This window comes from Panthera onca, chromosome A2 (assembly GCF_046562875.1).
Source record: "Panthera onca isolate mPanOnc1 chromosome A2, mPanOnc1 haplotype 2, whole genome shotgun sequence".
NCBI lineage: Eukaryota > Metazoa > Chordata > Mammalia > Carnivora > Felidae > Panthera > Panthera onca.
Genome location: NC_138340.1, coordinates 110841223 through 110856200, shown reverse-complemented (window position 1 = coordinate 110856200; position 14978 = coordinate 110841223). Strand labels below are relative to the sequence as shown.

At 37.7% G+C, this 14978-nt stretch overlaps 1 protein-coding gene across 22 annotated transcripts in view; it reads right to left on the bottom strand.

Annotated features, from left to right (window-relative positions):
* The window catches only part of HDAC9 (histone deacetylase 9), a 930192-nt gene that overhangs the window by 731781 nt on the left and 183433 nt on the right, over nucleotides 1–14978 (bottom strand). For 2 of the 22 annotated variants that reach the window (XM_078441542.2, XM_078441534.2), the window contains exon 1: nucleotides 9032–9180. The exons of 17 other annotated variants lie outside the window; for them this stretch is intronic. Coding sequence is in view for 2 of the 5 variants with exons in the window: in XM_078441534.2 (XP_078297660.1) it covers nucleotides 9032–9047 (16 nt within the window). In the remaining 3 variants the exon portion in view is untranslated. Of the gene's footprint in view, nucleotides 1–7254; nucleotides 7365–9031; nucleotides 9183–14978 lie in introns of those variants that run through there. 3 more of the 22 variants (XM_078441548.2, XM_078441552.2, XM_078441528.2) reach the window with 3 other exon arrangements.

The following is a 14978-nucleotide window of genomic DNA, read 5'->3' as shown; positions in this document are numbered from 1 at the left end:
GTCCACCAAGCAGCACCTCTTCAGATGCAGGCAATGAAGCCCCCAGTGAAGATACCATCTGGGAGCAAATACATTATGCCAATAATAGCGTATTGTGAATTACTGTGAATAATACAGACCTGACACATTAGTGTTAGTAACTAGTGGGCCTCTGAGAAAAGGGAATGCAGAACTGTAACATTTAAATTGTGTGGGAGGGAGGAAGGAAGAGTGAAATCCCCCAGGTTTAGGCCCTAAAACTTAAGAAGAAGGTTCATGAAGATTAAAAGAGAGAAAAGCTCCAAAGGCAGAGAAAATGTCTTTAAACGATTTTACCATCATCTAGACCAACTTTTATTTTGAAGAGGAGGAAATTCAGGATCAAACAGACCAACCAAAAGGAGAATGGTGAATGGCGGCCATAGAAACCAGCTTTGCCGATGTTGTGATCTACTTAGCAATGACACCACTTCTGATTCTTTGGGGAATTACATTCTTTCAACCAGGACTAAAAAGTTGTCCCAAGTCATATAAAAATTCCAAATCATATCACATTTATTGTCACAAGAATGCAACCTAGTTTTGAATGTTAAGCCACTACAATAATGCATATGGTAAAGAGAGAGGAATTATATGGAATAGAAATAAATTGATAGAGGATTTTAAAATAAAAATAAAAAACAAAAGAAAAAGCTCATGATGGTTTTTTTTTTTCAGGCCACCATTCCTTGTGGCATTCCCCAAACTTCATATCCCTTTTATTCCTACTTTCTTCCTTTCGTGCAGTTTCAACTTGCACGGCACACTGAAGACTCTCAAATAGCCACCTCTAGTTCTGCCATCTTGACAATGATTAATCCCTCTCTGGAACTTCCCTGAGAAACTCTACAGTGTCCTGCTGCCAGAGCAAGGACAAGTCCAGGTAATAAACATGGTACTTCACTCTTCCTGAAGGAAGGCACAGCATACAAAATCAATCTCACTGTGTATATTTCTTGTCCTGTCTCCTTCTGTGTGTCTGCTAATAAAACATTCACTGTATCATTGTGTTTAAAACACTGTCATGTAGGGGGTGCCTGGGTGCCTCAGTTTGTTAAGTATCCAAATTCAGCTCAGGTCATGATCTTGCAGTTTGTGGGTTTGGGCCCCACGTCGGGCTCTGTGCTGACAGCTCAGAGACTGGAGCCTGCTTGGGATTCTGTGTCTCCCTCTCTCTCTCTGCCCCTCTCCTACTCACCCTCTGTCTTTCTCTTGCTCTCTCTCAAAAATAAACAAACATAAACAATTTTTTAAAAATTAAAAAATTTTTTAAAAGTCAAATAAAACACTGTCATTTTGATCTCAGGCTCATACTTTATTCAGGGATGCAGACAGTCACCAAAGATGTCTACTCCTTTCTAATGATGCCACTGCCATCACCCAAAAGCCACAAGCCTACATTTCACAGTCACTGAGTTTGTTTTATTCCTTCCACCCTTCCCTTTGACAATCCATCCTAAAGGCAAAGATACATTTTTTAATTGTGGTAACAAAAACCACACAGCATGAGATCTATCCACATAACAATTTTCAAGTGTAGTGTACAGTATTATTAACTATAACTACATTGTTGTATATCAATCTCTACAACTTTTTCATCTTGCTTGACTGAAATTTTATACCCATTGAAGAGCAACTTCCCATTTTTCCCCACCTCTGGCCCTTGGCAACCACCATTACTGTTTTCTTTCCCTATGAGTTTAACTACTTTACACATATATGGAACCATGCAGAATTTTTTTTTCTGTAGCCGGTTTGTTTCACTTAGCATTAGTTACTCAGGGTTAATCTGTGTTGTAGCATATGACAAGATATCTTTCCTTATGGCTAAATAATACTCCATTGCATATATGCCACATTTTCTTTATCCCTTTGTCTGTTGATGAACATTTAGGTTGCTTCCACATCTTGGCTAGAGTGAACTAAATATTGGAATGAACACAGGAGTGCTAATATTTCTTCAAGATCCCAATTTCAATTCTTCTGGATAAATATCCAGAAGTATGATTGGTGGATCATATGGTACTTCTATTTTTAATCTTTGAGGAACCTCTATACTGTTTCATAGCAGCTGTACTATTTTACATGCCCACCAACAGTGCATAGGGTTCCAATTTCTCCACATTCTCACCAATACTTGTTATTTTCTGTTTGTTTTTTCTTAAGGTCCGCCTAACAGTTGTGAGGTGATACATTATTGGGCTTACAATACCCTGATAACTAGCAACAGTGAACATTTTTTTTTCATATACCTGTTAGCCATCTGTATTGTCTTTGGAGAGTGCCCATTTTAATCAGGCTATTTATTTGTTTGTTTACTTATTTATTTTTGCCTTGAGTTGTAGGATGTCTTTATATTTTTTGGATATTAACTCCTCATAAGATACATGGTTTGTAAATATTTTCTTCCATTCTGTAAGTTGCCTTTTCGGTCTGTTAATGGTGTCCATTGCTGAGCAAAGTTTATTTATTTTTGCTTTTGTTGCCTGTGATTTTTGTATCATATATAAGAAATCATTGCAAAGACTAATGTTATGAAGCTTTTCCTCTATTTTTTCCTGGGAGTTTCATAGTTTAAGGTATTAAAGTCTCTAATCCATTTTGAGTTGATTTTTGTGCATGGTGTAAGACAATGGTCTAATTTCATACACACAGGCATTTGAAAAAGTAATTTTACACCTTTTAAAGGTATAGATATACGTATACATATATGTAGTAAAACTTTTAACATGAATTAAAGAACAATAAACCAAAATGCAGAATTGTGTTTACCCTTTGGGGGCAGGGAGTCTCAGAGGAGACAGCGCTGATAATGGTCATATTCAATTTTCTAAGTTGGTTTTATGTATGTACCTAGTATTTCACTATATTTGTACATATACATATACACAATTTTAGATATATGGACTATTTTATGAAAAAATTTAAAATAAAACTGTTTATTTTTAAAGGGGCGAAGTTTATAGTTTTTTAAAAAAATGAATCTAATAACTTTTAAAATGATTTTTTTTAATTCTAAAACTTCCCTATATACCCATTAGCATAAGAACTTACCTCTAGAGGTCCCTGGGTGGCTCAGTCAGTAAAGCATCTGACTCTTGATCTTGGCTCAGATCATGATCTCAGGATTCTTGAGATCACCTGCCACGTCAGGCTCTCAGGATTCTCGAGATCACATCTCACGTCAGGCTCTGTGCTGACAGTGCAGAGCCTGCTTGGGATTTCCTCTCCCTCTCTCTCTATCCCTCCTTTGTGTGCACATGTGTGTGGACTCTCTCTCAAAAAAAAAAAAAAAAAAAAAGAAGTCTACTTAAAAGTTTCCAACTCTGAGGTAAAACAGTCTAACATCCATTGGGTGGAGCACTGCTCTCTATTTCTAATCACACAGATAAATTCTACTGAAAATTAATTTACCGAGGCAGTTCATCCAAATGCATTTTATTTTTATTTATTTAATTCCTTCTACCAAATCCCAAGATGAAAACAAAGTTCAAAGATTACTTGCTATACAAACTTATCAAAAACACTGATCATGAACAGAGATCCCTACTCACTTGCAGAAAAACTCTACTCAAGAACTACTATTGTCAATGCTTGATGGTAAGCACTGAATAGGTCTGCATGATAATTTATGTCAAGGTTTCTCAGCCTCAGCACTATTGACATTTTGGGTCAAATAATTCTTTGTTGTGTAAGGTTGTCTGATACATTGTTGGGTATTTAACAGCATCCTTGGCCTCTTCCCACTAGAAGCCAGTAGCATAGTCTGTCCCCAGTTGTGACATTCAAAATATTGCCAAGTATTTCCATAGTATAAAACTGTCCCCCAGTTGAAAACCACTGCTCTATATGAATAACACACCCTAGAGGTGCCCTCAGCAATAGGACCCAGCAGCCTTGACAACAGAAATACAAATAGGAAAAAAAGTGCTAAGCTCAAGCAAATTACACGTTATGGGAAATCAATTTAGACCAGCCTAAGTAACTTATTATTTCCTTGAATACTATACAGCTACATGAAAATAAGGAAATTGATAAATATAGTGCCACTTAAAATGACTCTTAAATAAGAATTAATCTTCATTGATGTATTCAATTAGCAGTAAATTGATTAGTCAATATGTCAAAATGCAGGAACATTTAAAAGAAATTAAATTTTCTGTGTATTTATCGTGTGCCAATAAGCTCCACATTACTAAATTCCATGACATTTGTTGATAATTGATTAGCTCTTTAATTAGCACTGGATATGAGTAACCACTCATTTCTCCTGAATATTCTATGCTTTGTGTTTTCCATTTTCTCTGGCAGCTACTCATCCATCTCCTTTACTGACCAATTCCCCTCTGTCTTCCAAATTTTGGAGTTTCCCATGGTTGAGTACTGAGCCCTTAGCTTTTCTCACTTCATACCATATCCCCGAGTGGTCAGATCTATTTCCACAGCTTCATATACCATCTATGTGCCATCATCTGCCTCCTTGACGTCGTCCCTTCAAAGTTCCAAGAGCACTTCAGTTGAGATGTTCAAGCCCCATCTTCACATATGACATCTCCCTTGATCCAGCTGCTCATGCCATCGGATCAGAATTGACATTTTCCTCATTCGTATTTTCCCATCTAATTAGTTATCAAATCCTATTTATTATACTGGATCTGTCAGTTCTGTCCACTGTCCTCATCCCCACTGGTACTACTTACTGAAGGCTACAATGATTTCTGGACTAGGTTACTCAAAGAGTTTTCTAACCTGTTTCCATATGTCTACTCTTGCTTAAGAACCTATTCTCCACTCAATAATTTAAAAATACTATTCAGATCATGCAACTTCCAGTGTAAACTTGCAATCACTTCTGATTGCACTTACAGCAATATGCAATTCCCTGCCATGACCTAGTAGGCTCTGCACCATCTGAACTCCTTTGCTTACATCTCCAAGCAACTTTCCCCTTTGTACATGTTTTATCCACGGTGGTCTTTACTCTCTCAGAGAAGCCAAACTCCTTACCACTTGGCACAAGCAGGTCCCTGTGACTTAGAAAGATCTTTCTGTGCCATTCAGGCTCATCTTAAAATGAGCATCTTTAGAGAGAGAGCTCTCTGATCCATCAAACCATATATGGCCTGGTATGTAAACATTTAACATGTATCGTAGCATATAATTCATACAAAGCTGCTATGAGCTCCGTATCATTTTACAGGTAAATACATCAAGGCTTAGGAAGGTTAGTAAGATACTTTCACATCACAGAGTAACAGAACTGGATCCATAGCTCTCTCATCTCCAAGCCTGGTCTCTGACTAACACACACAAGACCTTTCCCAATGTAGATAGTCTAACGAAGACAGGATATGCTTTACGAATTACAGCTTCCTTCACTTCATACAATATTGTTTACCCACTAGTCTGTAAGATTTCGGAGACAGAAGCTGCAATTATTGATCTCTAAATCTCAAGGGCAGGTGATACTTAAAATTTGTGATGAAAGGGTCAAAAGAACAGGAAGAAAAAAATAAAAATAATAATATAAAATAATAAAAAAATAAATAATAAAAAATAATAAAATAAACAAGAGAATTCATCTCTGGGAAAAACAAGGCTTTATTTATCCAAGACTTTTAATAAAATATTTAATCCCCAAAACAGTAGGGACAAATGCTGAAGATTAGGACAGGAACAAGTGGACCTGGAAGCATGAGGTTATTACTATTCAGTCTTCCAATGGCTGTGACCAAAGCCATCAAAAATTACATTAAGTGCATAAAGCAGGTGACTAGGACCAGCAAAATGGCACTTTTGAATCTGTTTCTAGCCATAGACAGACATGGAAATGTCCAACTCTGAATCCAAGTAACGAATGACGCGTTCTTCCGAGATAAAGACATTAGAGAAAAGAAAACACTCGTGATGGAACAGTTCTGCAAACAATGGTTTGCAGTCACAGCACTAAATAGCATCTTCGCTTTTGCAAAAATGAAAGAATCCAAGGATACTTTGTAACCACGATCTTTCTGACTTTACTCCCTCCCCCACCAGCAGTCTCAACTCCATTTATCCCCTACTTTCTCTGCAAAAAAGAAAAAAAAAAAAGTCCAATTTTAAATCTCTTCCAATGTTTTTATAAGTAAAGCTTGGCTGATCCTATCAAGATGACAAAAGTTCTGTAGCCAATAAAGGAAAAATAAAGATGAGAGATTGCTGAATGCACCTGATTGCCTGATAAGAGAAGTCAATTATTTTCTATCTAATGTTTTCATTTTCAGCTGGAAATTTCAGACAGTGCCCCTCTCAGTGAAGGAAAATTTTTTAAAACACCATTACTCCACTGGAGGGGAAAAAAATTCTCCAAAGTTGTGAAATGAAACTCTTCCTTCATTCACACACTGGTTTTTATTTTTACAGTGGTACCAGTAATCTGAAAGAAAAGGCACTGAAAGTCAATTCCAGGTCTCTAAAATGTCTGACTGTGCATGACCCAGTTCTCTTCAGCACCTCCCAGAAGATTCAGCCAATTTTTATTTCTGCAGTGCACCAGTGTTTATCATTTGTTTTACAACGGTGCTGCATGTTCTTGAAAGTTGACACAGATGAATTTCACCCCTCGTTTACAAAAACTCAAGAGAGACGAATAGCCTTAAAAACTAAATCCGCCACTGAGGCATGGTTAATTTACTAAAACAGCATTTCTTTTTTGTCCCCCTCTCAGTTCAATATTTACTTCCTTACAGTGGTAACTCCACCTCCAACAGAGCCTCTTTATTTGTCAAGATTTCTGACAAATTTCCAGCTTATAATTAGGCATTATGAAAATTCACTGTGGGAAATCTATTGCTAGACAAAAGCTTTTCCATTCACTTTGCTTTAAAGGAACACTGATGACTTTCACCTTGGAAAGGCTAAGAGCAAAATCATGGATGCATTTTGACTGCATATATATGAATAAACTGATTTCTTAGGGACAAATGCTCTAAGACAGACCTGGAACAGAATCCTAGCTGTCTCTTATTAGCTGGGTAATCAAAGGTAAGTTGCTTCATCTGTCTGTGCCTCGGTTTCCTTAGCTATAAAATGAAGATAGTAACACTAAGTGTCGCATGGGTATATTAGGAGTATTAAATGAGAAAACCACCCAGCGCAGTACCAGGCACATGGTAAATGCTCAGTAAATAGCAGTCATTAGTGTTTTTATTAATAACAGAGAGAAAGAGTAGGGACAGTCCTCACTTCCCCACTTACTGCCATCTTCAGAATCCCACCATCCTCCTTTACTAATGAATGAAGAAAGCATCTAGGCAGCTTGAAGCCCTGGAAAACCACAGCAAGCCTAGGGGTCCTGTCTCTGAGAGAAAGGACAATTGTTCAGATCTGAGGCAGCTTCTCAGGCCCTTCAGCATTGCCTAAACCCACTGACAACACACCCCCTCTCCGGGATGAGAGGGGCTTGTGCCTCTCTCCCCAGACTGACGTCTCCTTGTTCTGTCAGCTGAAGCAAATTTCTAGTCCCTCATCCTCAAAGCTAGCGTATGGACAAGACATGCTCTGACACTCTTCAGAGAGAATTAATTCGGAGCTGATGGGGAAGAGCAAGAGCAGGGAGTTTTCAGGAGCCCAGGAACAAGTAAGACATCTCCATGGACACTTTCCCTGGCCTCACATCATCAAATAATCAAAAGAAAGCAACGGTCAGAAATCAACCAAGTATGCCCAGACACATGTTTGGCTTTCTGTGTGAACAGAGCTCATCCCTCCTATGACTCTAATCATTTCAGCAAACAGTTGGGGAGCTAATACAGAGTGAGCTCTCTGTATTCTCAGCACTTGGCCAAGTCTTCACATGTACGGACAGTCTCATTGTCTCCTATCTTCAAAAACATCAATACTGTCATTTTTCTTCATTTTTCAGGTGAGAAACCAAGGCATAGAAAGATCGGGAAACTTCCTTGGTGCACTTGGGTGGCTCGGTTGGTTGAGTGTCTGACTTGGGCTCAAGGTGTAATCTTGTGGTTCGTGCGTTCACACCCCACATCGGGCTCTCTGCTGTCCGTGTGGGGCCCACTTCGGTTCTCTGTCCCCCTCTTTCTCTACTCCTCTCCCACTCACACACTCTCTCTCTCAGAAATAAATAAACACTTTTTAAAAGACAAAGAGTGGGAAACTTCCTAAACAAAACACTGGATTGCATGGAACCACAATTTGACCCAGTCTAGCTCCAAGTCCTTAATCTTCACTCCTCTCCTCTATGCCCCACTCCCATTGGCCAAACAACTGGAAAGTTGGTCTTGCTTTCTCTGATTCATAATTCAATTTTCTGTAAGGATATTTCTCTAAAACTTATGTTACTGAACTGGCAGGAGCTTTGAACAGATTCTAGTCCTCTTTCATTTAATATTCAGAATACACACACTTAAAATATTGTAATTCTACTAGCACTGAAGTGGGAACCCCATCACAGAGGTGTGGATGAAACAAAGTGGACCCTGAGTCCTGAACTCTTGAAGCTTTGTGATAAGGCACAGGGAATCTGTGCACAGTGCACTCTACTTGTGTTTGTATTTGAGATTCTCCATAATAAAAAGTTAAAAGCAATAAAAATTTAAACCACAAACAAGATAACTGAAGATCTTAACCCATTTTAGGATCCAGGCACCTGGGTTCAGTAACTCAATATTTCTTTGGACAATGTCGCTACTGGATTGATTGCAAGAAATAAGAGTGCAGGAACTTATTTATCAAAAATTTTACTAATACAAGAATCCTTCCCCAGGAGTATTTTACTCTCATCTATCTGGGACAGCGAAGATATTCTCGGAGTTGAACCTTTGGCTCACTCTAACATCTGCTGTTCCTGGAGCTACTGCTGCTGATAGGAAAACCTTTTCCTTCCTTCCCCATAGCAGGTTTGTCTTTCCACAGCCTACAAACTACTAAAGACTATTTGCATAATCAAACTAAAAACTTCCACCCCTACAGCCTTTTCACAGTTCTCTTAAAAGGTGAAAAGAGAGAAACTTACCCGTTCTGTTGTACATTCCCTCTTTGCCAAAATGTGCTGTGGTTTCGAAAACTAGCCCAGTGCTTCTGAACTTTTCTGTATCCGTTATAATATTAAAGAGCCACAAGGAAGGGAAGTGGTTAGTCAACTTGCTAATTTTATCAGTCCCTCCCACTGGTTAAATAGTACCTGATGCTACAGACCCGAGATCAGTTTTCCAGCTCACTTCTCTGGTACAGCACGCCTTTATAAAAACAACCTAACTTGAGGGGAAAGAGAGTGACAGTCAGTATCTAGTTCATAGGCATGAGACACTTAATGAATGAACGTTTTATTACTATTAATAAGAAGCCCAACAGACTACAGAAACCAGCGATTTTACAAAACGAGGAGGAGGAGGAGAGAGAATGTCTGTCAGCTCCATACTCTAAGCATACTCTCAGTCGGGTGTGCAGGGGAGTGATTTTAATGCAATCAGAGGATGTGTGGGAAGTAGCTGGTGTTTCACTGCTGATAAATTCTCTGCCCTGGAATGGAGCCAGTTTACCGGATATATACACTTCCACAACTTGGGGCCCTGGCTAGGACAAGTCTCTTCCTCCAGAGTTTATCAATTAAAACATAGGGCCAAGTAAGGCATATGCCTCTGAATGAGGGAAAACTAAGCGTCCTTTAAAGAAATCATGAACTGTCTTATGGTTGTAAGTATCTGCAGTAAATGAAAAGAAAATACACAACCTAAAGACAGATTTTAATGAGGTAAAGTAATTCTGATGTGACAATCCAACTCCAAAAATAGCAATATATAAAACACTGGCTCCCCAGAAACCTCTATCACAGGATTTTCTAAGTTATTTAAATGTATGGCATTTGAATTAAATATGGAATACTCACTTTGAAGTGTATTTCCCACCATATCATTAGGGCAGTGGGAAAAAAAAATATCTGAAAATCAAATCATTACAGTAACTCCTGCCTCTGATTGGCTGAGAAATTGAAAACTTCAGTCCCTTCAGAGAAATTCTGGCAGTTTTTATATAATTGCATATGGTGATGGCATTTGCAAAAAGAATTAGCTTTGGTAAACTAAGGCACGCTAAGGAAGCTAGCAATTCATTACTGTCACTTTTCCTTTCTTAGTGTTCTCACTACTCACGCAATCAAATGAGGAAAGGAAAAATTTGGTGAAACTAGTGAATTTATTTTCCACCTCCATAAGTTTGTTTTCTAGTTAGAACTAAGAAAGTATACTGTACTGAGGTGAAATACCAGCCATATCTTGTTCTGAGATCCCAGCTCCAATCTGCCTTGAAGAGCAAAAGGTGCACATTTCTAAGTCCTCAAGGTCATGTCTGCCTAACTGTGTGAGTTTAAGAGGAGGAGCAAATACCTAAAATCAACATTTCACACCCATGGCCCTCCCACCAACATCGGTGGCTTCTGTATCTTCACAGAAGGAAGAGAAAAACACACAGAGTTCTAGAGCAAAAAGAAGGGAAGGAAAATGAAAAAGACTCACACTCTTTCTCTAAAATTTTTTGCAGCCTCCCCAGGCTTCTACATTCAGGGCCACCTCCTTGGCCTCTTCCAGAAGCCTTCCTCCTCCATTCAAACATACCAACTTGCACCCTCTCTGAAGTCCTACAGCATATTTCATCATTCTCTCAGTCTAGCCATAAATTATTTCTATGCAATGTCTTTCTAGAAGACTGTCAGCCTCTTCAGGACTTAGATACATCCTTGATGCCCACCTAGAACATTAAGCTTATGGATCACAAAGCCCCTCTTTTAAAACAAGTATTTTGCAAGGCTCTTTTACTGACCTAAAATGAAACTCAGAGATTCTGAATCCAACCTGTATACAGTATATTTTTGCAAACTCAATGAAGTGCTGGGGCACCTGGGTGGCTCAGATGGTTAAGGTTCCGACTCTTGATCTCAGTTCAGATCATGATCACGTAGTTTGTGAGACTGAGCCCATGTCGGGCTCTGTACTGACAGCACACAGCCTGCTTGGGATTGTCTCTCCCTCTTCTCTCTCCTCCTCCCTCACTCACACTCTCTGTCCCTCCCCCCACCAAAATAAATAAACTTAAAAAAATCAATCAAGTGCTCCCATGCATGAGTATGTACACACTTCAGGAGTCCTCCAAAACTTGTCCTACCTCCCAATGAGCAAATCCAGATTGAAGAGATGTAAGAAGAACCCAATCTTTACAAGAAAAGTAGGAAAGTGAAACACTGGACAGTTGAGTAGATGGGAGAATAAAATCTAGTATTAAAATAAGAAATAATAAACCAGACTTATCATCACATAATAAAGTAAAAGGAAAATAACACTAAGTGAAGTCCAGATAACATGCTAAGGAAAATTACAGACTGTAGACCTAAAGAAAATGTAAAAAAATGATTAATATTCTCTTACAGAAGCTGAGAATTGTTCCTTATTCATAAAACATTTTACAGGAGCATGAACTTCTCCTTTTTTCAATACTGAACCAGAGAGCTACAGATGCATACTGATAGAGCTGTGCGTGTTGGTTAAAATCCCATGAGCCACATTGTTGCCAGTGACATGGTTCTCCAAATGGTGAACAATTTTTCACATAGCTTCTAACAATAAAATTTGAAATTACACGATAGTTGTAGTCCTAGAAAATTCTGTGTATAATAAAATTGAAGAAAACAGTTTCATATATGTAGCAGACTTTGTTGTTAGGCTCAAATAATTATAGACAGGCGTTTCACGCATATGACTATCCAAAGAAATATCTGAAATGCATGGCGCAAGAAAAATTTTTCCAATTGTAGCAGTGTTCCTCACATTATAAGACCCCTCATGACCATGAGACTGGCCCACTAAATACCAGAAGCACCACCTGAACATTGTGGCATCCAGAAAACATTCTCACAATTTTCCAATCCTTGCCTTGGAGGTCAGCACAGCCTTATGAAGAGCCACCACCCAAGACAATCCACGACCCTTGGCAAATTGAGCTGCTTCAGAAGTCAGGCAGGAACATCGAGAAGTGAAGGAAACCAGGGGAGGGTTATGTGAAATGAAGGACACAGGCCTCGGCTCACGTGAGCCACCATTAGCAGCCACCATGGGCTCCTACCCACTGTAACCTACAGATTATGAGCAGTGCAGAACCTTCTGTCTTCCAAGGGAAAGGAAGGAGACATCTAGATTTTTATGCAAAATGTCACTTTTCAAAAGATTGGCAAACACTCTTGGGATCAAACACAATTTTTCTGTAGGCTAACATGATCTCTAACATGAACTATTTGGTCAATTACAAAAAGCAGCTGTAATAACATTTATAAAATATGCAATGCCAAAATATGGTATTTAGTGTAAAAAGCAGGTGACCCAGCACTCTGATCTCATTTTGTAAAAACAATTATATATAAATTATATACGATCAACCCTGGAGTATCTGCCAACATGTTCACAGGAATTCTCTGCTGATAGATATTTCTTTTTCCTTTTCAGCATTTTCTAATCTTTCTAAGATGGGCACATAGGTTTTACAATAAGAAATAAGCCTAGTTTTAAAACTATATTTAGTTTATTTAGTTTTAAAACATTAGAGAGAGGACAGTAGCTATAAAACGCTCTTTGAATACAGAAAGGACCACGGTTAAAATGTACAAACAAATAAAATTCGTCTCAAATACCAAATTCTGCTCCATGTCAAGCACTGGCTAAAGACCAGATGTAAAAATCAAGCATTCTGCAAACCAGAAGAAGGCTGTGCCCAAATACTAGGATTCACTACATTGGGTTCCAGATAATGGGTCATTACTTTATCTCCTTTATTAGCCAGCCAGAGCCCACACTGGCAGAATGGAAGACTGAGTGCATGACAAAGAAATACTCAAGTAACTGTCGATTAAAAAAGATCTAGTCCTTTAAAAAGGTGAAAAAGTAAGTTTTTCTATGAACTTAATAATAACAAGAAGAAAGTTAATCTTTAAAATGAAAGTGTCTTAATAATTTAATTACCTTTTTCCTATTTACAACATCAACAGAAGCTGGGTCATTTTTGAGTTCAATAAATTACTTTATTAATCTCCTCTAAGGCTTAAGAAATACTTCATAAAACCTCTCTTTTTTGCAAGCCAGTTTTATCCTTCTATCTGCTGAAGACTTGGACCACATTTTACTCCTATAAAAGCTTATTTTCTCCCAAATTAGAAATATTTAATTAGAAACGTTTCAGAGCTGATCCTCCTAGGGACCAAACATGACATCCTAGAAAAATAAGCTAAGATCTTAAAAAATCATACATAATAAGACGATTTAAAATGCCCAGGTATACACCCTAAAAATTCTGCAATCGCTACTGATTTTTTGGGAATTAATAAAAATGTACTACCAGACTGTATAGAAAGGAACTTTAGAACCACAGAAATTGGTGTGGAAATGATGTTACCATTTCTAGAGATGTTACTTTTTCCTGTTAGAGAGTACAGTCATGCCACTGCTTACTTTGAAAGGAATTCACCCTTTCTCCAGGCTTCAGCTATATGCTGACTAGAGCGTCAGTCCCTAAATACGTTTTCAAGTTTGTTCATTTCCATTCTGCAGAATCAGAAGATTATACAGTCTGTGAACTAAAACTTTCCTTTCAGTTATGTCTTTCAATTTTGATGACAAAAGCAGATGTTTGCAGGTCTGAAAGTTGCTAGTTCGACATTGTTGGGGAACCTAGGGTGAATGCAACAAACTTACCAATTGCCCAGCATAAAATGCGATATGAAAATCTCATAAGCACAGTATCATGCAGCCATGTCTTTCTGAGAAAAGCATCCCAAATATAGTTTCTTTAAAATGCTTTAGGCATCTGGATTAAATTTGCTGCTAAGGTGATTATTTTTAGGCAAGATCCTGCGTATTGCCATATATTCAAATAAAACTTTTAAAATTGCCATTGAATACAACACCTCTAATACTTGTTGAAAGGAAAGGAATATCATTCATGTGTGTATGTGTGTGTATGTGTGTGTGTGTGTGTGTGCGTGTGTGTGTGTAACACATAGTATTCAAATACACTAGTTATCAAATAAGTGTAAATTATGAAAGATTAACATTTGAGGCTATCAACTGAGGCTAATCAATTGAGGCTAATAGAAGATGATGACAAGCTCATGATGTGAAAAGCACTCTGATATACTACTGATAGGAGTGTAAATTGGTACACCATTCCTGGAGAAATAATTGTCACAGTGTATCAAGAATCTTTTTAAAAGTTCATGCTCTTTGAGAGCGACTCTTTTTCCAGGCATCATTTCTAAAGGAAAAAAAAAAAAAAAGATGTAAAATGATGATTCGTGTAAATGAACTTCCATTACACTGTTATTTTAAAAAGTTGTTAAACACCTGCAAATCATCTATCTGCCCAACATAAAGGGGATAATAAAAGAAATTATGGTATAATTATATGAAAAAGTATAACACAACTTCTACAAATCATGATATTAAAATATGTAATGACACTAAAAAATGTTTATAATACAACATTAGGTAAAAAAGTTACAAAATGTGTATGTATTATTATCCATATCTTGGAACACAAACATGCTCCATTCATAACCTTACATGTCACAAATAAAATGTATCTGCATATTCAATAGAAAAAGACCAAAAGCCCAGGATGTGAAGAATAATTATCTCTGGATGGCACAATTATAGATAAATTTTATATTCTTCTTTTTACCTTTTCTTTTTGACCAAGTTTTCTACCTTGAGCATCAGGAAAAAAATACTTCATAAATCTGAAGACATCAAAAAGTTGTGAAGCACTCTTCATGGATGTCAGAATCTTCTTCATTATCACAGCACCCTCTACTTGGTCTTTAGTCTTCAAAAGCACATTTTATTGTTACTTTGGCTTTGTAGACTTCTCATTTTACTCCTTGATAAAGTGAAGCTTGCCTAGAAACTCAGACAATTTAGGGTGAA